The 26,773-nt window shown below is 41.5% G+C and overlaps 1 protein-coding gene and 1 non-coding gene across 11 annotated transcripts in view; one reads left to right on the top strand and one right to left on the bottom strand.

Moving 5' to 3' along the window:
• Nucleotides 1-26,773, bottom strand: part of MAPK9 (mitogen-activated protein kinase 9) — a 96,490-nt gene that overhangs the window by 29,093 nt on the left and 40,624 nt on the right. For 9 of the 10 annotated variants that reach the window (XM_066344635.1, XM_066344630.1, XM_066344629.1 and 6 more), the window contains 3 exons: nucleotides 19,146-19,275; nucleotides 15,431-15,489; nucleotides 8,003-8,141 (listed from right to left, as the gene is read on the bottom strand). In XM_066344635.1, coding sequence (XP_066200732.1) covers nucleotides 8,003-8,131 — 129 coding nt within the window. In that variant the 5' untranslated portion in view covers nucleotides 8,132-8,141; nucleotides 15,431-15,489; nucleotides 19,146-19,275. Of the gene's footprint in view, nucleotides 1-8,002; nucleotides 8,142-8,237; nucleotides 8,282-15,430; nucleotides 15,490-19,145; nucleotides 19,276-26,773 lie in introns of those variants that run through there. The other variant, XM_066344634.1, reaches the window with a different exon arrangement.
• TRNAA-AGC (transfer RNA alanine (anticodon AGC)) lies at nucleotides 14,965-15,040 on the top strand. The gene has a single exon. It is a non-coding gene; the product is annotated as a tRNA-Ala (tRNA).

The raw sequence follows: 26,773 nt of genomic DNA, 5'->3' as shown, positions 1-26,773 counted from the left end.
CAGCTTGGAACACCAGGGGTCACATGTGAAAAGGACAAAGCTGCAGGCCATCTTACAGAGGGGCTGGTGCTGTGGGCACCCCCACACTGCAGCTGCTCAGGGACCTATGGTCATGCACAGTGCTCATCAAGGCCTTTCACTGTAAACTTACTTATTAGATTTCTTTGTAGTGGGAAAATAATGTTTTACATAGGAAAATGCCATGCCTTGATAGTTGAATATATTCAAGGAAATTGTTGTTTTCTTGTGTTCTTGAGTTTCATGAGTTAAATCATTCCTTTACCCAGACAAAAAGTTTGGCCTTAGAACATGCATGTTCTCTCAAGGTAGTTACTTTTGTTTTATTTATTTTATTTTTATTTATTCATTTTAGAGAGGAGAGGGAGAGACAGAGAGAGAGAGGAGACAGAGAGAGAGAAGGGGGGGAGGAGCTGGAAGCATCAACTCCCATATGTGCCTTGACCAGGCAAGCCCAGGGTTTCGAACCGGCGACCTCAGCATTTCCAGGTCGACGCTTTATCCACTGCGCCACTACAGGTCAGGCCTATTTTCGGTTTTAACTGCATCTTCAGAAGTAGGCCCTGTACACCATGTGCTAACATCTAAAATCTCAGAGACACTGCTCCATTCTAACCTGCCAAAACAGCCAAGTCTATGGCCGCTGGCACCAGGTGTGCTCAGATTCTTTCTAGGGGGACTTGTGTATTTGAATACCCATGTGTGAGCACTGTTTTAATCAGAGATTCTGACTTATTTTTCTGGAGGATTTTGTTCTCGGTTCCTATGAAGTGACTGGTCTCAGCCGTGGTCCGGGGGCAGCCTCCCCCACCCCTGGCATGGAAACCCTGTGTTAAGGCGACTCCTCAATGGAGATCCATCTAGCAGATGGTTATAAGTGGTGATCCTTTATTGATTTCAGCTTCAAGAGATGTAACAGGTATAGAAGTTCAGTTTTCCTATGATTTGCAAAGAATAAGAAAACCCACCCACATTTCTAGCAAGGAGCTGTAAGAGACTCAACATCTAACCCTCAGTGGGATGACATGCAGGTTGCTGGTCCACATGCTCTAGGAGTGCCCGTTTCTAGGACAGCACCAAATCTCTCGGGGTCAAGCCCAAGAGTGTTTAGTCCTCAGATCAAGACCTGCCCCTTGCGAAGTATCATTCTTTGCTCTAGGAAGTTTCATTAACACATGACTCTTTCCTGGAGTCCCTCACTGACTCCAGGATTGGGCAGTCTTTTTCATTTCTTTGGTTGTTCAAGTTGTTGGCCTTGGAGCAGGACACTAGTTTTATAATCTGCTTTTGACAGTTTTCCCTTAGTGGAGCTTTCTCTTTGGGCCCTGTTTGCCTTGCAGTATGTCTCTGCAGTATGTAGTGGTCATTTCCCTTAACTTCCTCCTAGGACTTTTCACACTTACCTTCCCCAAGTAGTCTGTACCCATAAATGTTTCCTTAGAGGGTGTCTGGTAACTGTTTTTAAATGTTAGATCCTAAGAAATATATTCAGTTTGCAGTGGGCTTTTTTGGATTCTCTGTGTTTTCACTAGTGCTTAACCAAACTTTGTACATTAAAGAAATGTGCATGTTCAGATGTTTTATAATCTCATTCTTTTTGGTAACTCAGTAACAGACAAACAGGAACCCTCTGAGGGCTTCCACACTACCCTCCCTGCATCACTCCCTTCCTCCCTCCTTCTATGCCTGCTTATCCTCCAGTTCTCAACACTGGCTCTTCCCCACTGCCTAACACATATAATTCACATTTTCTAGTAGCCACCTTAAAAAGAGTGAATAGAAACAGGTAAAACTAATTTTAATAATACATTTTATTTAATCCAATATATCATAGTATTGAGGAAAGAGTGAAGGTTGGGAACATATAAAATGGGATCACTTTAACCAAGCTGCTATAATTATTCACATTATGAAGACTGAGGCATAAGGCAAGACAATTCTTATTCTAAGTAGCCTGGAAACTTAAACTTTTAGAACTTCCCAGTCCTGTGTCAATGCCTGGACATGCATGTGGATATACACCAGACCTCCAGATAGCCCTTTGACCACCCCTGAAGGACGCACATATCTAGGCCACCTGACATCCATTACCCAGACCACCGGATGTGACCAGACCTCCTGGTGCCCACCATCCAGACAGCCTGACATCTGACTGATAACCATCCTGGACCAGCCCTGGAGCCAAGAATGCAGGGCTGATTATTCTGAGAATGAACTTTCTGTTATAAAAGCTCCTAAGTTTTCTCGCTCCTTCAGAACACTTCTGGGTTTTTGCCGGACTGTGTTTCCAGTGTGCAAACTCTAAGACCCTTGAATAAATGTATCATTTATTTTAGCAAGAGCCTCCAGGCTCTTTTTTGAGTTTGTCTCACAGTATTATCTAGCATTTCAAAATGTAACCAAAATATAAAAATTATTGAGATAGTTTACATTCTTTTTTGGCACCAGTTAGAGCTACATTCTGAGTGCTCAACAGCCTCTGGCGACTGGTGGCTACCATGCTGGATAGCACAGGGCTAGAATGCCCTTGCCCTGGACTCTCCCCATGGCTCTTTCTCTCCTTGGTAGATGAATTCCATGATCACTAGGCCTGCTCCCCAGCCCTAACCTGTGTCCCTCGGCACACACACCTCATCTCTCCCCCCACACCCAAGTGCAGGCACTGGGAGAGGAGGCCCTCCTGCACTCTCCCCTCTCAGAACTGAGCTTGACAGAGAAGTCAGTCAGAAATGTCTGCTGAGTAGACACCTGTCACACTCCACCACTCTGGATGCTTTGACTTTTGCCTGGGGACACCAGCCTGCAAACCCACCTTTGAGGCTGTGACTCCTGAACAATCCCCATCTACTCCATTCACCAGTTTCTGAAGTAGCTGCCATGTCAAACTGCCAAGTCACACCGCACAGAAGGACCCGTGTAAAGTTTCAGGCCGAATAAATGACCTCAAACTCTCCAATTGATGCGCTACAAGTGAGTGCGTGCTGCTGCCACGTGTGATGGGGCAAGCAGAGAGTCATCTAAAAATCACGGCAGCTGAAGTTCCACTCAGTACATTTAAATACTCTTTCTAAACTTCCTGATTCAGGGAAACAGAAGTTATAAATATATAATTTTTAAGAACCTCAGAAATCTCCCACTAAGCCCTATGCAGATGCCCCGGCCTCTAGCGGCCTCAGAGCCCCATGTGTGTCCTAGGGGTGCGCAGCCGCCCTGGCGCAGCCACTGCTCTGCACGGGTAACGCCAGGCAGAATCAGCCACACCCACACAGCACCCTGTGAGGAGACTCACAGACAAGGCAGCCAACACTAAACAAATCAGTTTGTTTCTAGTTTCCTGTTCAAAAAAAATCGAAGAATATGGTGAAATAGGAATTTTAGAATACAAATAACTAAAAGATAAAGTAATACTCAACTTCACAAAAAATTTTTTTAAACCTCAAGCAATACAGAACCGTTTTTAGCCCCTCCTGTGGCAGTGAGGACAGGGTGACACCCCGTGTTGGTGGGAGAAGCCCAAGCGGACCCTTCTGGACAAGGGCTGGTGGGGATGGCAGTAGGTGCTTTCTTCTTAGAAGGGTAATAAAAAAAAAAAATTAAAGTGTCTATATTTTACCCCCAGCAGCCCCTGCAATCCAACCTGGCTTTGAACTAGAGCAGAGCCACACCAACAAGGGTATGAGCAGCACTGCTGGCCAGCTCGATGAGTCCGAGTGGACTGGAAAATATGACTGCCTCTGGCTACTTCCACCAGTCAGAATATTGTCTTCTTGTACAAGTTTTCTTGGAACACACTTTACTGCCATCTGCTGGACAATGATGATAAAATGCAAATAATGTAGACAGTTGGAAGTGGGTAAAGAGGTCCAGGCCCCAGAAGACTCTGCACATCCATGGCTGACTGCTCTCCCATCAGCTCCACACACAACCAGAGGCAGCTTTCCAAGACAACTAGATTTGCAGGTTCAAGGTAGCAGGGTAAAGACAGTTCTGCCTCTTTAAATCTTAAAAACCATCCAAAACAAGGAAAACCAGGAACACATGTCAAAATACAAATGACACCTGAATTTGGAGGACTGACCCACAGAGTGTGGAATGTCTAATAAAGTGTGGCCCTAGGTAGCCACCAAAAGAGTATAAGTGGGCCACAGAGAGACAATCTAGACCAAGATCCAGAGATGGCTCAGGAAGCAAGTGACAGGTTCTAGGGAGGCCAGAATAACACAAGAAGCAAGACACGGAGGGAACTTTTTATTTATTTATTTATTTATTTTCATTTTCCTGAAGCTGGAAACAGGGAGAGACAGTCAGACAGACTCCCGCATGCGCCCGACCGGGATCCACCCGGCACGCCCACCAGGGGTGACGCTCTGCCCACCAGGGGGCGATGCTCTGCCCATCCTGGGCATCGCCATGTTGCGACCAGAGCCACTCTAGCACCTGAGGCAGAGGCCACAGAGCCATCCCCAGCGCCAGGGCCATCTTTGCTCCAATGGAGCCTTGGCTGTGGGAGGGGAAGAGAGAGACAGAGAGGAAAGTGCGGCGGAGGGGTGGAGAAGCAAATGGGCGCTTCTCCCGTGTGCCCTGGCCGGGAATCGAACCCGGGTCCTCCGCACGCTAGGCCGACGCTCTACCGCTGAGCCAACCGGCCAGGGCCGAGGGAACTTTTTAGAAGGGAAAAGTAGCCTTCCTAGAAGACAGACCTTGTTCCTTCATCACTCCTAATGTGTGTGTGTGTGTGTGTGTGTGTGTGTGTGTGTGTGTGATTGAGAGAGAGAGAGACAGAGAGAGGGACAGATAGGGACAGACAGACAGGAAAAAAGATGTGAGAAGTATCAGTTCTTTGTTGCAGCACCTTAGTTGTTCACTGATTGCTTTCTCATATGTGTCTTGACCAGGGGGCTACAGCAGATTAAGTGACCCCTTGCTCAAGCCAGCAACCTTGGGCTCAGGCTGGTGAACTTTGCTCAAACCAGATGAGCCTGCGCTCAAGTTGGCGACCTCAGGATTTCGAACCTGGGTCCTCCGCATCCTAGTCCAATGCTCTATCCACTGTGCCACCACCTGGTCAGGCCCCACTGGCTTCTTATCTAGTAAAATGGAAGCCAACTTTCCAGAGGTGAGCCTTAGACTCAAGACCAACAGAGCTGCTAGTGCGAGGCCCAGCCTGTGAAAAGCACTGACACAGTCATGGTAACATAATGCACAATAAGGATATTGATCTAAAACCAATTACATTGTAACAACTGGGAGATGAGGCCAAGGCAGGTGAGGGTCTGGCTGGTGAAAGAGAGCTAAGTCCCAAAGTTAAAAAAGGTCAACAAATAGAGATCTAGCCATATTATTTCAAGATATGGGATAACACTAAAACAGCTCAAAGAACTGAAAAGAGTTGCTTCTGGGAAGAGAGAAATCAAGACAGAGGCGTTTGGACTCTCCTTTTTTTTTTTTTTTTTGTATTTTTCTGAAGCTGGAAACGGGGAGAGACAGTCAGACAGACTCCCGCATGCGCCCGACCGGGATCCACCCGGCACGGCCACCAGGGGGCGATGCTCTGCCCACCAGGGGGCGAAGCTCTGCCCCTCCAGGGCATCGCTCTGTTGCGACCAGAGCCACTCTAGCGCCTGGGGCAGAGGCCAAGGTGCCATCCCCAGCGTCCGGGCCATCTTTGCTCCAATGGAGCCTCGCTGCGGGAGGGGAAGAGAGAGACAGAGAGGAAGGAGAGGGGGAGGGGTGGAGAAGCAGATGGGCACTTCTCCTGTGTGCCCTGGCCGGGAATCGAACCTGGGACTTCTGCACACCAGGCTGACGCTCTACCACTGTGGACTCTACTTTTTTTTTCAAATAAAATTTGTAGAACTGTTTGATCGTTGACTAAAAAACCAAATCAACCAGTTCAGCAAGTTGCAAGACAATTATGTACAAGATGATCACATTTCTGAAAAATTTAAGTTAAAAAGGACATAACAGAAACTTTGGTATCAGCTTAAGTAGGAAGTCCATGTCTATGTAACACAAGGAAGGACATACCTGCCTGCTCACTGGCCACCTCCAGATGACAGTGGAAGGCTGGGGGACTCTAATTTCTTTTAAGTTTTTTTAAATTATATAAAGTAAAAAGTACTGGGATTATGGGCCTTTTAAAATAAGTAAAATTTTATTCATAGTATAAAACCATCTTAATGAACAAAATTGAAAGTGCGTATCTGTGTGCATGGTACTGCACACAGGCAGGAGGACTGGAGCGCTTACAAACTAAAGGTCACATACTAAGGGTTAACTGCCCTGCCTCACCGCTCAGGACCTGGAGGGGTGGGTGCGGTGGGCACACAGGGCCTTTCACTTTGCTTTATTGCCTTTCCCACATGAGCATGTGGCATTGTCACTGGTGGGTGGCCTAGCAGGCTCGAAAAGGTTTGAGCAGGATGGAGAGGTAGCCCATAGAATCATGTACTCAGTCTTCTCAGGTTTCTGAATACTGTGCTAGGCAAACCAAACACTTCTTTGGACCATATCTGACCTCTAGTCAGCAGTAGTGGGCCCAAGATGCAGGGCCAGCACACCCCCTGACACAGGCACGTGCTGGCTGCAGCTCTCACCAGGCCCCAGGAACTGGACGATGTGCTTTCGCACGCATGTCCGGGCTCAAGAGGGAAGAAACAAGCAATGGAAACCACTCTCTTTACAAAGTTAAAGGCTTAACAGAATAATTGGGACACTTATTCTAAAGCATGAATTTAATATAAATATTAAGAGTGCCTTAATTTATATAAACGTCTGTGAAAATTTTAGGAGAAATAGAATGGTATGTTGGGAACTCTTTGTTTTTAATTTTTAAAAAGTGTTATTATTTTTAAATCAAATTCAACAGAATTTGTATTATTTTAACTGAATACCTGGTAGCAGCAAAGGCTATACAGTATTTTACACAATGGTTCACTGGTCAGAAGCCAAGTGCTCATCAGCCAGCATGTTGGGGGGAGAGGGAGGAGAGGACCGGCCCTGGGAGGACTAGGGATACCTACTCACATGCTGGCCTCAGGCTGCAGACCTGAGGCTCATTACAGGGGCAAAGGCTGGGCCCTCTCTGGGTCGGTGACCTCGATCCAGCAGCCAGGATGGCACCATGCTTTCCTGGCACCACTACACCATGGAAAATCTTTCCATTTTTCTCTGTGTGAATAGGCTTCATTGTTTTTGTCTCACTAGCTTCCTCCTCACACAGATTTAATTCCAAGAAATGACAACTTCTTGATGTTGAAACATAATATTTAAAACAGTAGGTGAACAAAATTAGTATGGTAATAATTCAGAGAAAGAAATGAATGATTCCAATAGAATTAATTACATTATTTCTGCCTACAATTTCACTCAACATTTTAGTTGTTTCAAAAAATTCTATTATGATGTTCTGCTTATACAGCAGTCCAAGTCAACCCTGCATCTTCCTGACAGTACAGGCAACTCTGTCACTTAAATCCCAGTCTTAAACCAGTCACGAAGCCTATCGCAGGCCATTCAAAGAGCTCCCACCAGTGGGGTCAGGAAGCTAGAGTGGCAAAATTTTACAATAGAAGAAATGAATATTTGGGCCATAATTTATGTAAGGTTTCTCAAACAACTTGATCATTTACTACTTGGACTCTAAATTTCCCCCACCCCAAATTTAATCCCTTTATTCATTAAAAATGGGATTTCAGATACGGCAAAAATATTAATAGGTGATTCTGGATAAATGGTATTTGGGAGTTCTTGGTCCTGTTCTTCTGCAGTACCAAGCTGAGCACCTGGCTCTGGCCTGCACCCCGGTCGGCCCATGGCTCAGGCTAACCAGGCGTTCTACAGATGTCTTCTGATCTCAACAATATTTGGAAACTCATAGTTTATTTGGATTTTCAACACTGATAAATTTTTAAAAAATATTCAGTCCTTTTGTACCTGGAGGAGTCTGACAACAAAATAAAATTAATATGGTATCACTACTTACTCGATGAATGATCCCAGCTGAATGCAGGTGTTTAATACCACAGAGCATCTGGTAAAGGAGGTAGGACATCCTCTCATGGTCCAGCTCCATGTGAATAACCTGACATAAGTTAGCGTCCATTAACTCCATAACCAAATACCTGAGGGGAAAAAAGACGAGCCGTGTACACATGAAAATCACCCAAAATTCCTTCATGACTATTAAACCAGAATTTTTATGAAACAGTAATAATTACCTAGTGAATGCACTGGCTGAAGTAAAACAACTTGTTTTCTCTAAACATTTTATAAGGTATCTTGAAAAGAAAAAAATGTATAATGAAACTTTGTAAAAGTTTTTTTTTTTAAAAAAAAAAACTAACTGCAATGTTTTTCAAGTTAAAAACAAAATAATTTTTATATTAAATAGAATCTCAACACATCCAAATTCTCCTACATTAAAAAAATTATTTTTGCTATTGAATCATTCTTACCAGCATAGAAACCATGCTGTTATTTCTCTCATCTTAAGAAAACTTGATCTTCAGAAATGTAAAATAAATATAGTCAATAATATTGTAATAACAGCATATGGTGCCAGGTGGTTACTAGACATATTGAGGTCATCACTTGATAAGGTAGATAAATGTCTAATTACTATGTTGTACACCTGAAACTAATATATATTTATATAATATTGAATATCATCTGTAATTAGGAAATAAATAAGTGTATTTATTTATCATTAATTAATTAATTAATTAATTCTTCTTTTCCAAGAGAGAGGAGGGGAAATAGACTCCCGCATGGGCCCCAATGGGGATCCACCCGGCAACCCCCATCTGGGGCCGATCGTCTGCCCATCTGGGGCCATGCTCTCAACTAAGCTACTTTTAGTGCCTGAGGCGGAGTCTTTATGGAGCCATCCTCAGTGCCTGGGCCAATGTGCTCCAACCAGTTGAGCCATGGCTGCAGGAGACACAGGGAGAGAGGGGTAGGGAAGGGGAAGCAGATGGTCACTTCTCCTGTGTACCCTGACCAGGAATTGAACACAGGACATCCATATACCAGGTTGATGCTCTACCACTAAGCCAACCAGCCAAGGCCAAATTGATTTTTAAAAATAAAAAAATTTGATCTGAATTCCCCCAGCAGCTAATGCCCCTATTTTTATTCCCTTTGTAAGTAAAACACCCAAAAGAGGAGTCTATATTCACCATTTCCAATTCTCCCATTTTTTCTTAATCCCACTTTGATCAGGTGTTTGCCTCCATCACTCTGCTGACACCATCCTCAAGACTGCCAGTGACTTCTATGTTGCTAAATCCTGGCTGACAGTGCCCATTTCCTCTCCCCAGCTTTTTACTGCCTGAGTCAAAACACTCAGTTCTTTTTTTTTTTTTTTAATAAATTTTTATTAATGATAATGGGATGACATTAATAAATCAGGGTACATATATTCAAAGAAAACATGTCTAGGTTATCTTGTCATTAAATTATGTTGCATACCCCTCGCCCAAAGTCAGATTGTCCTCCGCTTCCCTCTATCTAGTTCTCTGTGCCCCTCCCCCTCCCCCTAACTCTCTCCCTCCCTCCCGCCCATGTCCTCCCTCCCCCCACCCCTGGTAACCACCACACTCTTGTCCATGTCTCTTAGTCTCGTTTTTATGTTCCACCAATGTATGGAATCATGTAGTTCTTGGTTTTTTCTGATTTACTTATTTCACTCCATATAATGTTATCAAGATCCCACCATTTTGCTGTAAATGATCTGATGTCATCATTTCTTATGGCTGAGTAGTATTCCATAGTGTATATGTGCCACATCTTCTTTATCCAGTCTTCTATTGAAGGGCTTTTTGGTTGTTTCCATGTCTTGGCCACTGTGAACAGTGCTGCAATGAACATGGGGCTACATGTGTCTTTACGTATCAATGTTTCTGAGGTTTTGGGGTATATACCCAGTAGAGGGATTGCTGGGTCATAAGGTAGTTCTATTTGCAGTTTTTTGAGGAACCACCATACTTTCCTCCATAATGGTTGTACTACTTTACAGTCCCACCAACAGTGGATGAGAGTTCCCTTTTCTCCGCAGCCTCTCCAACATTTGCTATTACCCGTCTTGTTGATAATAGCTAATCTAACAGGGGTGAGGTGGTATCTACCCATTGTAGTTTTGATTTGCATTTCTCTAATAACTAATGAAGCTGAGCATCTTTTCATATATCTGTTGGCCATTTGTATTTCTTCCTGGGAGAAGTGTCTGTTCATGTCCTCTTCCCATTTTTTTATTGGATTGTTTGTTTGTTTGTTGTTGAGTTTTATGAGTTCTTTGTAAATTTTGGATATTAGGCCCTTATCTGAGCTGTTGTTTGAAAATATCATTTCCCATTTAGTTGGCTGTCTGTTTATTTTGATATCAGTTTCTCTTGCTGAGCAAAAACTTTTTATTCTGATGTAGTCCCATTCATTTATCTTTGCCTTCACTTCTCTTGCCATTGGAGTCAAGTTCATAAAATGTTCTTTAAAACCCAGGTCCATGATTTTAGTACCTATGTCTTCTTCTATGTACTTTATTGTTTCAGGTCTTATATTTAGGTCTTTGATCCATTTTGAGTTAATTTTAGTACACGGGGACAGGCTGTAGTCGAGTTTCATTCTTTTGCATGTGGCTTTCCAGTTTTCCCAACACCATTTGTTGAAGAGGCTTTCTTTTCTCCATTGTGTGTTGTTGGCCCCTTTATCAAAGATTATTTGACCATATATATGTGGTTTTATTTCTGGGCTTTCTATTCTGTTCCATTGGTCTGAGTGTCTATTTTTCTGCCAATACCATGCTGTTTTGATTATCGTGGCCCTATAATATAGTTTAAAGTCAGGTATTGTAATGCCCCCAGCTTCATTCTTTTTCCTTAGGATTGTTTTGGCTATTCGGGGTTTTTTATAGTTCCATATAAATCTGATGATTTTTTGTTCCATTTCTTTAAAAAATCTCATAGGAATTTTGATGGGAATTGCATTAAGTTTATATATTGCTTTGGGTAATATGGCCATTTTAATTATATTTATTCTTCCTATCCAAGAACAAGGAATATTTTTCCATCTCATTGTGTCTTTTTTTATTTCTCTTAATAATGCCTTGTAGTTTTCGTTATATAGGTCCTTTACATTCTTTGTTATGTTTATTCCTAGGTATTTTATTTTTTTTGTTGCAATCGTGAAGGGGATTATTTTTTTGAGTTCGTTTTCTAATATTTCATTGTTGGCATATAGAAAGGCTATGGACTTTTGTATGTTAATTTTGTATCCTGCGACCTTACTGTATTGGTTTATTGTTTCTAATAATCTTTTTGTGGAGTCTTTCGGGTTTTCGATGTATAGGATCATAGCATCAGCAAAAAGTGATACCTTTACTTCTTCTTTTCCGATATGGATGCCTTTTATTTCTTTGTCTTGTCTGATTGCTCTGGCCAGAACTTCTAGCACCACGTTAAATAAGAGTGGAGAGAGTGGACAACCCTGTCTTGTTCCTGATTTAAGGTAGAAAGTCCTCAGTTTTATGCTGTTTAATATGATGTTGGCTGATGGTTTATCATATATGGCCTTTATCATGTTGAGATATTTTCCTTCTATACCCATTTTGTTGAGAGTCTTAAACATAAAATTGTGTTGTATTTTATCAAAAGCCTTTTCTGCATCTATTGATAAGATCATGTGGTTTTTGTTCTTTGTTTTGTTGATATGGTGTATTACGTTAACCGTTTTGCGTATGTTGAACCATCCTTGAGATTCTGGGATGAATCCCACTTGATCATGATGTATTATTTTTTTAATATGTTGTTGTATTCGGTTTGCCAGTTATTTGTTTAGTATTTTAGCATCTGTATTCATTAGAGATATTGGTCTGTAGTTTTCTTTCTTTGTGCCATTCTTGCTTGGTTTTGGTATGAGGGTTATGTTGGCCTCATAAAATGTGTTTGGAAGTATTGCTTCTTCTTCAATTTTTTGGAAGACTTTGAGTTGAATAGGAACCAAGTCTTCTTTGAATGTTTGATAGAATTCACTAGTATAACCGTCTGGGCCTGGACTTTTATTTTTGGGGAGGTTTTTAATAGTTTTTTCTATTTCCTCCCTGCTGATTGGTCTGTTTAGGCTTTCCGCTTCTTCATGACTCAGTCTAGGAAGGTTGTATTGTTCTAGGAATTTATCCATTTCTTCTAGATTGTTGTATTTGGTGGCATATAATTTTTCATAGTATTCTACAATAATTCTTTGTATATCTATGATGTCTGCGGTGATCTCTCCTCTTTCATTTTGGATTTTATTTATTTGAGTCCTGTGTCTTTTTTCCTTGGTGAGTCTTGCCAAGGGTTTGTCAATTTTGTTGATCTTTTCAAAGAACCAGCTCCTTGTTTTATTGATTTTTTCTATAGTTTTTCTGTTCTCTATTTCATTTATTTCTGCTCTGATTTTTATTATCTCCTTTCTTCGGCTGGTTTTGGGTTGTCTTTGTTCTTCTTTTTCTAGTTCCTTAAGGTGGGAAGTTAAGTGGTTTACTTGGGCTCTCTCTTGTTTGTTCATATAGGCCTGAAGTGATATGAACTTTCCTCTTATTACTGCTTTTGCTGCATCCCAGAGATTCTGATATGTCGTATTTTCATTTTCATTTGTCTGTATATATCTTTTGATCTCTGCACTTATTTCTTCTTTGACCCATTCATTTTTTAGAAGTATGTTGTTTAGTTTCCACATTTTTGTGGGTTTTTCCCCCTCTTTTTTGCAGTTGAATTCTAGTTTCAAGGCTTTATGATCAGAAAATATGCTTGGTACAATTTCAATTTTTCTAAATTTGCTGATATTGTCTTTGTGGCCCAACATATGGTCAATTCTTGAGAATGTTCCATGTACACTAGAGAAAAATGTATACTCTGTCGCTTTGGGATGAAGTGTCCTGTAGATGTCTATCATATCCAGGTGTTCTAGTATTTCCTTTAAGGCCACTATATCTTTATTGATTCTCTGTTTGGATGACCGATCTAGAGCCGTCAGCGGTGTATTGAGGTCTCCAAGTATGATTGTATTTTTGTCAGTTTTTGTTTTAAGGTCAATAAGTAGCTGTCTTATATATTTTGGTGCTCCTTGGTTTGGTGCATATATATTAAGGATTGTTATGTCTTCTTGATTCAACTTCCCCTTAGCCATTATGAAATGGCCATTTTTGTCTCTGAGTACTTTTTCTGTCTTGTAGTCAGCATTATTAGATATGAGTATTGCTACACCTGCTTTTTTTTGGGTGTTGTTTGCTTGGAGTATTGTTTTCCAGCCTTTCACTTTGAATTTGTTTTTATCCTTGTTGCTTAGATGTGTTTCTTGTAGGCAGCATATAGTTGGATTTTCTTTTTTAATCCATTCTGCTACTCTGAAACACTCAGTTCTTGACCTTGTCTCTGGCCTTGATGATCTCCTCTGGTCTTTGTCCCTCTATAAACCATCAACTTCAAGTTCATACCTTCAACCCAGACCTTTCTCCAGGCTCATCTATCTAACTGCACACTTCATAGTTCCACATGGGTGCCCAAAAGACATCTCAAAGTCATGTCCAGAACTGAGCTCCTGATTCCACCCAACCTCTGATATGCTCTTCCTGCAGCCTTCCTCATTTCAGTCAAGGGCACGTTTATCCTTCCAGTGATCAGGCCAAAACTGGAGGCATCATCCTCAATTTCCCTCACTTTCACACCACACATCCTCTCTCAGAGCAAACACTGAGGTTCTACCTTCAGAACAATTTCAGCATCTAATCCATCCCTTTACCCTCATTATTAATCCTCTGGTTTAAATAAAGCCACCACAGTCTTTCACTTGAATTGGTATAATTATTGTACCTCCTTCTGATCTTCTGTGTCCCCATATCTTATGATAGGTTCTCAACCCAGAAACCAAAGTATTCCTTTAAAATAAAAGTCAGGTAAGCTCACTCCTTTGTTGGAAGTCTTACTGACTTGCCTTGGAATAAAAAAACAAACAAAAAACCTGTCACAATGGCCCACAGGCTCAACAGTGTCTAGCTCCTTCCCTTCTCTTCCTCTCTCCTCTGCTCCCTATGCTCTAGCCACACTGGCCTCTTGCTGTTCTCAGAACACACCAGGCATGCTCCCACTTCCACTCCTTTGCACCACCCTGTCCCTTCCATCTCAGTTCCACCTTCTCCCAAATATCTGCAAGACTAAACTCTCTACCTCCTTTAAAGATTTCTTCAAATGTCACCAATCCAGTGAGGTCTTTCCCCAACCCCAAACATCCTGACTCCTAGCCCAGCACCCTGATCCCCTCACCCAGCTCCACATCTTCCATGGCACTGTCCATGTTCTAATGAATGACAGCATTCCTTTATTTCCTATGTTGATGACCTCTTCCCCTGGCTTTCCTGTCCCTCTAGGAATGAGGATGACAACCAGCAATTCTAAAGTAATAAAAGGGATCTTTGCTTGTTTTGGTCACTATGAAGTATGCCAAGTCAAAGAGAGTGCTGATCACAGGGCTGGCCATCAAATATTTATTGAATGAATGACTACAGCAATTAATTTAGGATAAAGTTGGGCTTATATTTCAATATGATAAATTAATACTAAATTTCATTGTTAGTAAGATAATTCTATTTTAGATTTTGGAAACACAATATTTAATGACTTAACCATTTCAAATAATAACTGTAAACAATTGAACCCTACAATCCTGGCTTTTGCGGGGATCAGAGAAAAATGTTTTGTATTTCAGTAAAGCAAATTAGTGGTACTAATGGTTACTGTGTGCTCTGAAGAATTATTTCCAATCATCCATTATTTGTTATGGAGATGATAACCATCTAGGTACAAATTGTTGAGTAATATTATCCATTTCCTTGATATCTCTCTTCCACAGAGAAAAGTGGCTAAGATGTCATTAAAAATGTATTATTATCCTAAGTTAAAAAAACAATTACTAGCCCTGGCCAGTTGGCTCAGCGGTAGAGCGTCGGCCTAGCATGCGGAAGACCTGGGTTCGATTCCCAGCCAGGGCACACAGGAGAAGCGCCCATTTGCTTCTCCACCCCTCCGCCGCACTTTCCTCTCTGTCTCTCTCTTCCCCTCCCGCAGCCAAGGCTCCATTGGAGCAAAGATGGCCCGGGCGCTGGGGATGGCTCTGTGGCCTCTGCCCCAGGTGCTAGAGTGGCTCTGGTTGCAACATGGCGATGCCCAGGATGGGCAGAGCATCGCCCCCTGGTGGGCAGAGCGTCGCCCCATGGTGGGCGTGCCGGGTGGATCCTGGTCGGGCGCATGCGGGTGTCTGTCTGACTGTCTCTCCCTGTTTCCAGCTTCAGAAAAATGCAAAAAAAAAAAAAAAATTACTTTCTTTTCTAAATATTAAGTCTTAGATGCATTGTGCATTACTGAATAAAAATGATACTTACACATCTTGAAATTCTTCTAGAGATTTTTGTGGTGTAAACACATTTAACAAACTAATTATCTGTAAAGAGAAAATTAGTTAAACCTCAGCATGTCAGATGGCTCTAGAAATTAAGTTTAACATATTAAAAATGAGGGAAAAATCACAGCAGAGTTCAGTATTTATTATTATTTTTATTGCTTCTACCAAAAACATTCTATTACATGGTTATTTGAAAAAAGTTAAATGATTAGGATTCTCACTTGGAAATAAGATGCACTTTTAATCAAATCACTTTTGTGTGTCCCTAGTAATTTATTATTAAATAATTTTAACACTTAACAGCTTTCTAACTCTGAACATAAAGTAGAAATTTTGAGCAGAAAAACACTAAACAAAGCATATATTAACTCTGTAAACAAATACTATGTGAAAATTTCTAAAGTTTTGAAATACAAAGACTAAGCTTGCATTTTTGGTATGATAAAGATGAAATGGTTCACAGCATTATGTATTTATTTACTTACAGAGGGTTCTAGAATGGCCCCACTGCAGGCCTTGGTCTTGGCAGTCCAATGATGCCTGAGCATCAATGACACATCCTCACTCATTTTAAACGACCCAGGGAATTATTCAGTATACCATAGAAAGTGGGTGGCTGGCTAGCCAGGGAAGAAATAAGACTGGATCTACACTTCAATCTTTATTTACACCAAGATAAACTGGGAATGCAACAAAGATTTGAATCTAAAAGATGAAACCATAAAACATTAAAATGTGGATAACATTTATATAATCCTAGTATAGAAAAGCCTTTTCTAAACATGACAGGAAACTTAGAAGATTTGATGCTATTAAACCAAAACCAAAACCAACACAACAAAAATAAAATCAGTAGGGCAAAACCACCTCAATAAAAAGATGAAAAAGATGTGAAGGTTGACAGTTTTAATATACAAAGACATCCTATAAGTGTATGAGGAAGAGGCCAACAGTCCAAGAGAACAATAGACAAAGACCATGGAAAACATTGTAAAGAAATAAAAATAAATGGCTAATAAAGAAATGGAAAAAAATTCAACCTCATAAATAAAAATATTTCAGCCTGACCAGGCAGTGGCGCAGTGGATAGAGTGTTGGACTGAGATGCGGAGGACCCAGGTTCGAAACCTCGAGGTTGCTGTCTTGAGCACAGGATCATCTGGTTTGAGAAAGGCTTAACAACTTGAGCCCAAGGTCACTGGCTTGAGCAAGGGGTTACTCAGTCTGCCATAGCCCCCAGGTCAAGGCACATATGAGAAAGCAATCAATGAACAACTAAGGTCCCTCAATGAAGAATTGATGCTTCTCATCTCTCTACCTTCTTGTCTGTCTGGTCCCTATCTGTCCCTCTTTCTGTCTCTTTGTCTCTGTCACAAAAAAAAACAAAACAAAAAAACCCAATTCATTTGTCATCTGTCAGACTGGCAAAGTAAAACAAAGATAACAGTAGTGCAGGGGAATTTTAAAATAGAAAAATTCTGATACTCTTAACAAAAGAATAAAACCAAAGGTCTTCCTTGTGGTCAACTTATCAGGATGTATTAAAATCAGAAGTGTGCATACTCTTTGACCCAACAATCTTGGTCAAGAAATTCAGCTGGACAAGTGTATAAAGATGCATGTATAAAGATGTTTACTGCAAAATAAAAATGTTTATTGCAGCACATTCATAATAGGGAAAAGTGGAGATGACCTAAATATCCAATAATAGGTGATTGGTTAAGTAAATTATTGTGCATCTGTACTATGTTGCCATTTAAAAAATGGTTTATATCTATATTCATTAATGTATATGAGATCTAGCAACATTCCATGAGGGAAAAAAGTAGGATGCATAATAAAGCTGATCGTGTGTGTGTAAGTGTTCATGAGGATGCTCCCTAAGATGTTAACAACAGTGATCTATCAGTGGTAGGAGTCAAGGATTTTTACTGCCTTGTTTACATTGTTTGAAGTTTTAAAAATAATAACCATATTTTTATAAACAAATTTTAAAATTAATAAGTAAAATAATGCGTGCATCAAAGAAATTAAAAACAAACTGAAAGTAGACACAAAAGACAACCTATCTTAGTTTTATAAACTATATAGAAAACCCCAGCATAAATGTTAAGACAAAGGAGTCATATAAAGTTAACTATAATCTTAACCCCCCCAACAAAAAGAGGTTACATGGGGAGGGGATTGCCAAAGGCCCTTCCAGACTTAACAGTTTATGATTTTACAATGTGGCAAGTTTATAAAAGAATGCCCAGAAACCAGATACAGAACATGAAATGTGCCCGACTACCTCATTTTCTAGAGACACTTATTCTCCTTAAAATTTACAGTGCTTTGATTTCTGTGGAGATACCAAGCACAACAATCTTGACTATAACATCATCAGATAATATTTATTTGAAACTAAAATGTCTGTATTATAAGGTAGAAAGCTATGTATAGAACAGTTTTTCTAAAAAATAGTTGTTTCTCAATTTGCTGAGTCAATACCAACACTTTAAAAATTTTCATTTATTGATTTGAGAAAGAGATAGAGATAAACATTGATTTATTGTTCAACTTATTTATGCATTCATTGGTTGATTCTTGTATGGGTCCTCACCAGGGATTGAACCTATAACCTTGGCATATTGGGATGATGCTCTAACTAACTAAGCTCCCTGGCCAGGGCCTGATGCCATTTTATTTTATTTATTTATTTTTGTTTGTTTTTCATTTTTCCAAAGCTGGAAACGGGGAGGCAGTCAGACTCCTGCATGCGCCCGACCGGGATCCACCCGGCATGCCCATCAGGGGGCGATGCTCTGCCCCTCTGGGGCATCGCTCTGTTGCATCCAGAGCCATTCTAGCACCTGAGGCAGAGGCCACAGAGCCATCCTCAGTGCCTGGGCCATCTTTGCTCCAATGGAGCCTTGGCTGCGGGAGGAGAAGAGAGAGACAGAGAGGAAGGAGAGGGGGAGGGGTGGAGAAGCAGATCAGGCCCTGGCCGGTTGGCTCAGTGGTAGAGTGTCAGCCTGGCGTGCAGGAGTCCCGGGTTCGATACCTGGCCAGGGCACACAGGAGAAGCGCCCATCTGCTTCTCCACCCCTCCCCCTCTCCTTCCTCTCTGTCTCTCTCTTCCCCTCCCGCAGCCAAGGCTCCACTGGAGCAAAGTTGGCCCGGGCACTGAGGATGGCTCCATGGCCTCTGCCTCAAGTGCTAGAATGGTTCTGGTTGCAACAGAACAACGCCCCAGATGGGCAGAGCATCGCCCCTGGTGGACATGCCAGTGGATCCTGGTCGGGCGCATGCGGGAGTCTGTCTGACTGCCTCCCCGTTTCCAACTTCAGAAAAATACAAAAAACAAACAAACAAACAAACAAAAAGCAGAAATAGTGAAAAGCAAACGGATAATTTGACATTCCTATCCTGCTGAGTGACCTAAATTCTTACAAACCATGATGCCTCTTGCTGAGTTCAATTTCACCAATGTTGAGAAGAATTTTATCAATAAAATATAACCATTTAAATATAGTGCTCATAAAAATTAGGGATATTTCTAAATGAATATGAAGTGACAAAACATCCCCTAATTTTTGTGAGCAGTGTAGTTATTTTTATCATTAGCTACCCTAGGTCTGCACTCATGTAACCCATAAGATTCTTGCATCACTGACAACATTTAAGTACACTGAAGAAGCACAGATATAACTTACATTTTTATGATTGACACATTTTAGGAGCACAAGTTCACGATAAGCTCTCTTTGCATGAGTTTGATTCTGAAAAGGCCGACTTAGTTTCTTGACTGCAACATTTATCCCAAGAACTGTATCAAAAGCAGCACTAAAATTAGGAAATATAATAAGCAATCCATTAGAACAATTTTGGAAAATACAGCAATGCAAAATGTACAACGTGTGATCTTTTAAATGAGTAACAAGGAAAAAGCTTTCTGCTTGTTTCCACTCAAGGTACTTCTACATACGAAGAGCCAGGTGAGCTGGCTGAGGGTACAGATGGACTGATTCCTTGCAGAGGCACAGACACGACAGCTGCAGTTAAGATGGGGTTCAGCAATCCTTGGTATGTTGACTTCTGATTATATTAATTGAGATTATTATATTCAGAACCAATATAGATTATGTAACACCAATCAATAAATAAATGAAATCTTTAGTTTAAACATGACAGTTGAGTTGAAAATAAGCCACTGGTTGTCACAGAATAAAATATAAGTATATTTTGGAGTATCACAGTGGAGGAAATGGTTGAGCTCACGGAAGAATATAATAAATATAAGTTTTGATTCGGTGTATTTTTCCCAGATGAAAGAATCTAAAAAGAAAACAGAAGCCAAAATCTCAGCTGACAGAAAAGCCCTAAGACACAAAACCCTAATGTAAGCAATTGCTATATATAAAATTTTAGGCCCTGGCCGGTTGGCTCAGTGGTGGAGCGTCGGCCTGGCATGCAGGAGTCCCGGGTTCGATTCCCGGCCGGGGCACACAGGAGAGGAGCCCATCTGCTTCTCCACCCCTCCCTGTCTCCTTCCTCTCTGTCTCTCTCTTCCCCTCCCGCAGCCAAGGCTCCATTGGAGCAAAGTTGACCCGGGCGCTGGGGATGGCTCTGTGGCCTTTGCCTCGGGCGCTGGGGTGGCTCTGGTTGCAACAGAGCAGCGCCCCAGAGGGGCGAAGCGTTGCCCCCTGGTGGGCATGCCGGGTGGATCCCGGTCGGGTGCATGCGGGAGTCTGTCTGGCTGCCTCACTGTTTCCGGCTTCAGAAAAATACAAAAAAAAAAAAAAAATTTACAGCTACAGGATTTGGGTTTGTCCTAGCCCCCTGTAGTCACCAGCCAATAAACTCAAAAACTTAAAAAAATATATCCTACTAGGAACACTACCTCATAGTATAGTAAGGATAGAATCTTCTAGAGTCTGTGTTTTCAGCCTCTCAAATTTTCAGTTGAAATTTATGGTTCATTTTCCTCCAAAAAATAGAAAAAACTGAGTAGCCTGACTGCATACTTTGTACCGATTTTAAACGAGTACTAATCATACCATTTGTATGATTATCTTTTGGCTACCCATCAGGGGATAAAAGCTGCTAAGGCCACCTGCATCATTTAAAATACTGCTTCTATTTTTTTTTACACACTCATTTATAACATGGCTTATACTTACTCACTTCTATGAAAAGGTTTTCTTTGCCAAACAATCCTAACTTAATTCAACCTGCTTTTAAACTGAAGGCTGTCTGCTGTAGCATTTGGTTGAGAATACTTAGAAACTTCATGTCACTTTCGAATTATTTTTTTTCTAATTCAGCCCACATTACATGCTCATGTTTACACACAGGTGAATTCACATACCCATATATAAATGTACTATTCACATAAACTATAAAATGTTAAAGAGAAACCTATTTGTGATATAAATCATTAATGTACTTGTACACACACATATGTATTCATATCTTTATATTTCTCAGTAACAGACACATCTTTTTTGGCTTCAACAGTTTCTGTCTAAAATGAGCAAAATGGGACAATTCTAAGCATCTGAGCAGATACATACTTCTCCATTCTTAGTTCCACTCCTGGAGCGACTACCTTCCTGGTTTTATTTCTTGTAGTATCTTCTCAACTCCAAAGAATATACTTTTATCACCATTTCCTCATTTATCAACTTTAGAAATTACCTATTCACTCCCAACACTGAGAATTTAGTCACTTAGTGGAAACTTAAACTCCTCCCAGTTTTTTGCTCTCATGTTATTTTTAACTTTCCCTGGTTAACTGTGTAATTTTAAATAACATGACCAAACTTCTGTTCCATCAACTTCCAAAGGGCCCTCTTGACTCTCTGGTATATAAAATTAGACTATTATATTCCATGTCCTTTTCCTCCAGCTCTCTACTCTGTTCACTCCAAACTTCTGTCTTACTCGGTCAAGCCTGGTATAACACATCTATAAAATCTCTATAATTAAGTCTTCTATATTTTTTACTTAGTATTTGACTGAAAGTTGAAAATCAAGACAGAGTATATACATGTGTGTATGCATATAAACTGTGGAACTTTCATTCTAAAGATCACATGGCTCTTGCTGCCTTTCATAAAAGAGATTGTTTCCAGCATCAAAAACAAGTCAGATGGAATCTCTTTTCTTACATTCCATCAATTGCTCAAACTGTCCTTTTAAATTTGATTTATACTTAGACCATGACTTTTTCTAGCTTTCCCACTGTAAGTTTCCAATAAGTGCTTCTTTTTTCCTTATTAAGAGAAGAAAAATATACCTATTTAAGCCTATTACCAGTAGTTAGTACTTTCTTACTCATAGTGTCTATTGTTTGGGATCTATTCCATTCTTTCTGAAGACATTTTCCTGGAGTTTCTTTCAAGGATTGCTGCACAGCTGTCACCCTGGGACTTCTTTTCATTGGCCTCCACTGTTTCCTGTGTTATAAGTTCTTGTATTCTCATTCCTGGAGTACATCCTCAAGGAATTTCCTCAAAAGTGTATGGAAGATAATGATGTTTCTTTGCCCTCAGCTTTGATAGATAGTTTGTCTCCCAAATCCAAAATCACTTTTCTCTTGGAACTCCACTAATCTCCAATGTTGAGTGCCGTTGGAGACAAGGCTTATGCCTGTCATTCCTTTGCTTCCTTTTTTGTTCCTCAGCTCAGTGATTTATCACAAAGAGCCTGTTTTGTCAGCATTCCCAAAGCACCCCACACCTCTTACTAATCACTGTCCCTTCTGTCCTCCAACTGCTTATGACTTTTATGCTTTTACCAGCGAAACGTGCCTCTTTCTCTTTATAAGCCATGAACCACGGTTTATTTTTGCCTGGATTTTGAAATCATCTGTGTTTGACTTATTTCACTTAACATTATGTGTCATCCATTTTTGCTTTGCATAGCTATAATTCATTCTGTGTCGTTGCTGTAATATTCCTTTGCATGACTATATGACATACTGTTGTTTTCAGTCTGCAAGCAATGACAAAACCATGTCCATAAACATTCTTAGGGAGTCAAGATGGCAACAGAGTAGGTAGACATTCCAATTGCCACCTCCCAGGGCCAAACTGGATTACAATTTAACTTAAGAACAATCATCTTGAAAAACCAACTCTGGACTAAATGAAGAGGACTCTATAACCAAGGATCGCAGAAGAAACCACACTGAGACTGGTAAGAAGGGCGGAGACACAGAAAGGGCTGCCCCGCCCCTAGGAGCAAGTGGTGGCTGAGGGTCTGGAGGGACTCTCACTGCTGAGAGGATCGTCCTGAGAGGTGTGAGTGCTCAGCCCCAGGCCCAGAGCCCCAGCCAAGAGCCCCAGAGCCTAGAAGAGGTGCCTAGACAGCATTTGGCAGTGAAAAGAGCAGGGTTTCTGTCTGCAAGAAAGAGACTGAGCTTTCTGAGATGCAGGCTCCGTTTTAAAGGGCCCACGAGGAAAATCTCATTCACAGCCACTTACCCGGGGCTCCAGTGGAGGAAGAGCTGAGAGGACTTGAGTTGCGTGAGGAAAGTGTAAAGCTGGAGGCCCAGAGAGAGACATTGTGGGGGACGGCCACCAGAACTCCTGTGCTGAGTCATTCTCCAATACTGCAGTCGCCATCTTTCTTGGGCAGAGCATACCTTTTGTGCAGCATCAGCCTGGGAAAAAGCAACTGGCCCGCCCTCGGGAGTCTCTCCTACCCCAGTCATGGTGATGGGTCACTCTGAGAGGCCAGGAAGTAGGGGGCGCATCAGTGGCTCAGTTTTATGGTGTTGAGGCCAGAGCTATCTCCCTCTCCCATGCTCCTGAGTCTAAGACTGGTACTTCCACCTCATGGGAGACTCAGTAGAAACTGTCCAGAGAGCGGTAGACCACATCTCTGGGTCTCAGAGGCCACATCCACCAGACTCCTGGGGCAACACCCTACTGAGGTCTGTGAAAAATGTCTGGACAGACTGACACCTGGGGCCCAGGGATGGAGCCACACCCACAACACTTCTTAATCCCTGAATTGCAGCAGGCACTAGACTCTAGCAGAGGTGTTTTCAGCAGGTGAGTCCAACAAGCAGCCAGCAGACAGAAGCTGCAGGAGGCGGGACGCAGGGAAACTTGGCCTTTTAAGCAGACATTCCCCCAGGCCCAGAGTGGGTAAAAGCCAGCCTAGGAATGCAGCTTTGCATTTCCATGTACACCTGGGCTCAGCAGAGGTAGCCACAAACTCTGGATTGCTTGTAGCTCCAAGAAGATGGCTGAGGGCCAGTTACGGGCATTGTCTCCCACTGGTCTGCACCGGATTCCTGCCAGGGAGGCCCAGGGCTGGCACATCCAGAGGCCAACTGCAGAAAGCAAAGGTTCAGGACTTAATAACCCTTGCTAGAGTGGTATCCTAAGGAAAGGCTCCTCACACCTGGCCCAGCTGAGGCAAGTTCCAATGTCTGTGGTCAGCAGTGGCACAGCGACTCATGTGCATTGGATAGGGTGGAGCTTCATAGTCAGCTGGCCTGGGCGCTGGATATCCTGCCCCGCTGGGCTAGATTCCACAGGGGGAAGGGAGAGAGGTTTAGAGCATGGACATTTAACGTGTGGGTCTCTGTGAGACTATTTTTGGATCTGGTCAAGGGGCTTAGCCATCTTTGGGGGGGGCACACAGTCAGCCCCAGGAAAGAACTCTCTCAGTCTTCCTCCCTGAGACCAGGGTCTCACCAGCTGAAAGAACTTCTGCAGAAGGGCCTGTTGGCCACACTCAGTTTGAACCTGCTGCTCATCTTGTTGAGGAGAAATAAATTTAAGTATCGAGCAGTGGCTGAGGGATCAAGCTCTGGAGTAGGGGCCACATTCCCCGTACTAAGCTCCTGACCAAGAGACCCCTGATGTAGAGGATCCCACTAACATATTCACAACCTCAGCTGCCCTAACCCACCAAGCGTGCAACCTGTAGAGGGGTTGGCCGGGTGACGCCAGTCTGAGCCCACACTACAGTCTTACTACAGAAGACTCTGTGAAAAGACCAGGAAGCTGAAAGAGGAGGAGGAGCAGCTGAAAAGTGTGAACAAATCTTACAAAGCTTGGGGCTTTTACGGAGCTGCTGTCATCTCTAAGCAGGAGGAAGATGATCCTTATACAAATGTTGGCCCCTCCCATGCTACCCAGGCACAGAAAATGCAGACACAAACAGAAAAAAGTGCAGTAGCTGCAGACAAGTAGCCCACTGCAGGTTACAAACAACAGCTGATGCCAACCTAAGATCTAGAGCCAACACAACTGGTAGTGAGTGGCAGACAGTACCAACACTACCACAGCTACCTACACAAACAGCAAGCCCAAAGGTAGAGTCTAGCAGGCACCAGACACTGTGGAGAATAAATATGCCCAATAGGACAGACATTGCAGAGTGTATAATACACATGATCAAGGTTGACCCTTAGAGCCAGCCAACCTGAAGGGATAACCATACCCATGAAAGGACCAACTGCATTTAATAATCACATACAACAAGAGGGAAAATAGTACCCTGAAGAAGCATTCCTAAAACAAGGTAAACAGGTGGCCTGGAGGTCAGTCCCACAGAGCCCATCTTCTTGATAAAGACACCATATAAATTTCAAAGTCAGACAGCGCTACCTAATGCACAGGCAAAATGGGCAGAGAAATGTGACCCAAATGAGTCAACATGAGAAATCCCCAGAAAAAGAACTGAATGAAATGAAAGTAACCAAACTACTGATGCAGAGTTTAAAATAATGATTTCTAGGATGCTCAAGGATCTTAGAGTAACAATGGATGGAACTAATGAGCACCTAAATAAAGAGATAGCAAGCATCAAAAAAGACATTGAAATCATAAAAACGAAGCAGTCAGAAATGACAAATACAATACCAGAGATAAAGACTGCACTAGAAGGAATTAACAGCAGTCTAGGTGAAGCAGAGGATCGAATCAGCAATTTAGAGGACAAGATAAATAAAACACAGAAACAGAGCAGCAAAAAGCAAAGAGGATCAAAAAGCCTGAGGAAACTCTAAGAGAGCTCTGTGACAACATGAAGAAAAACAACATCCACATCACAGAGGTTCCTGAAGGAGAAGAGAACGAACAAGGGACAGAGAATGTGTTTGAAAAAATCATAGCTGAAAACTTCCCAAATTGATGAAGGAAAAAGTCACACAAGTTCAAGAAGAACAGAGAGTCCCATGAAAGAGGAACCCAAGGAGGTCTACACCAAGACACATCATAATTAAAGTGCCAAAGATAAGAGACAAAGAAAGAATACCAAAAGCTATAAGAGAAAAGCAGTTAACTACTACAGAGGAGCCCACATAAGGATGACATCAGACTTCTCAACGGAAGCATTTGAGGCCAGAAGGGATTGGCAGGAAATATTAAAAGTGATGCAAACCAAGAACCTAAAACCAAGACTACTTTATATAGCAAGGTTTTCATTTAAAATTGAAGGAGAAATAAAAAGCTTTCCAGAAAAACAAAAACTCAAGAAATTCATCACAACCAAACCAATGCTGCAAGAAATGTTAAGGGTCCTGCTGTAGACAGAACAAAGTGTGAAGAATATATATATATATATATATTAAAAGAGGAATGTAGATTTAAAGAAAAAAATGGCAATAAACAACTACATATCAATAATAACCTTAAATATAAAAGGATTAAATACTCCAATCAAAAGACACAGGGTAGATGCATAAGTAAAGAGATGGAAAAATGTATTTTATGCAAATGGTAATGAAAAATAAGCTGGAGTAGCATAACTTATATCTGAAAAAATAGACTTTAAAACAAATGCTACAGTAAGGGATAAAGAAGGTCACTACATAATGATAAAGGGAGCAATCCAGCAGGAGGATATAACCATTGTAAATATTTATGTGCCTAATATACGAGCACCTAAATATATAAAGCAGATTTTGATGGATATAAAGGGAGAGATCAACAGCAGTACTATAATAGTAGGGGATTATAATGCCTAACTAACATCAAAGGGTAGATCCTCCAGACAAAAATTAACAAAGAAACAGCCTCCTTAAATGACACACTAGATCAACTGGATTTAATAGATTCTTCAGAATCTTTCACCCCAAAGCAACAGAATACACATTCTTTTCAAGTGTTCATGGTATATTCTCTAGGATAGACCACATGCTAGGACACAAAACGAGTCTCAAAAATTAAGAAGATTGAAATCCTATCAAGTATCTTCTCTGATGACAATAGCATGAAACTAGAAATGAACTACAAGAGAAAAGAAAAACTAAAAAACATTCAAACATTTGGAGGATAAATAGCACGATATTAAATAACGAATGAGTTAACAATGAGAT

This window comes from Saccopteryx leptura, chromosome 6 (assembly GCF_036850995.1).
Source record: "Saccopteryx leptura isolate mSacLep1 chromosome 6, mSacLep1_pri_phased_curated, whole genome shotgun sequence".
In the NCBI taxonomy this organism is placed as follows: Eukaryota; Metazoa; Chordata; class Mammalia; order Chiroptera; family Emballonuridae; genus Saccopteryx; species Saccopteryx leptura.
Note: the sequence above shows the minus strand (reverse complement) of the source record. Positions and strands in the feature narration are given on the sequence as shown.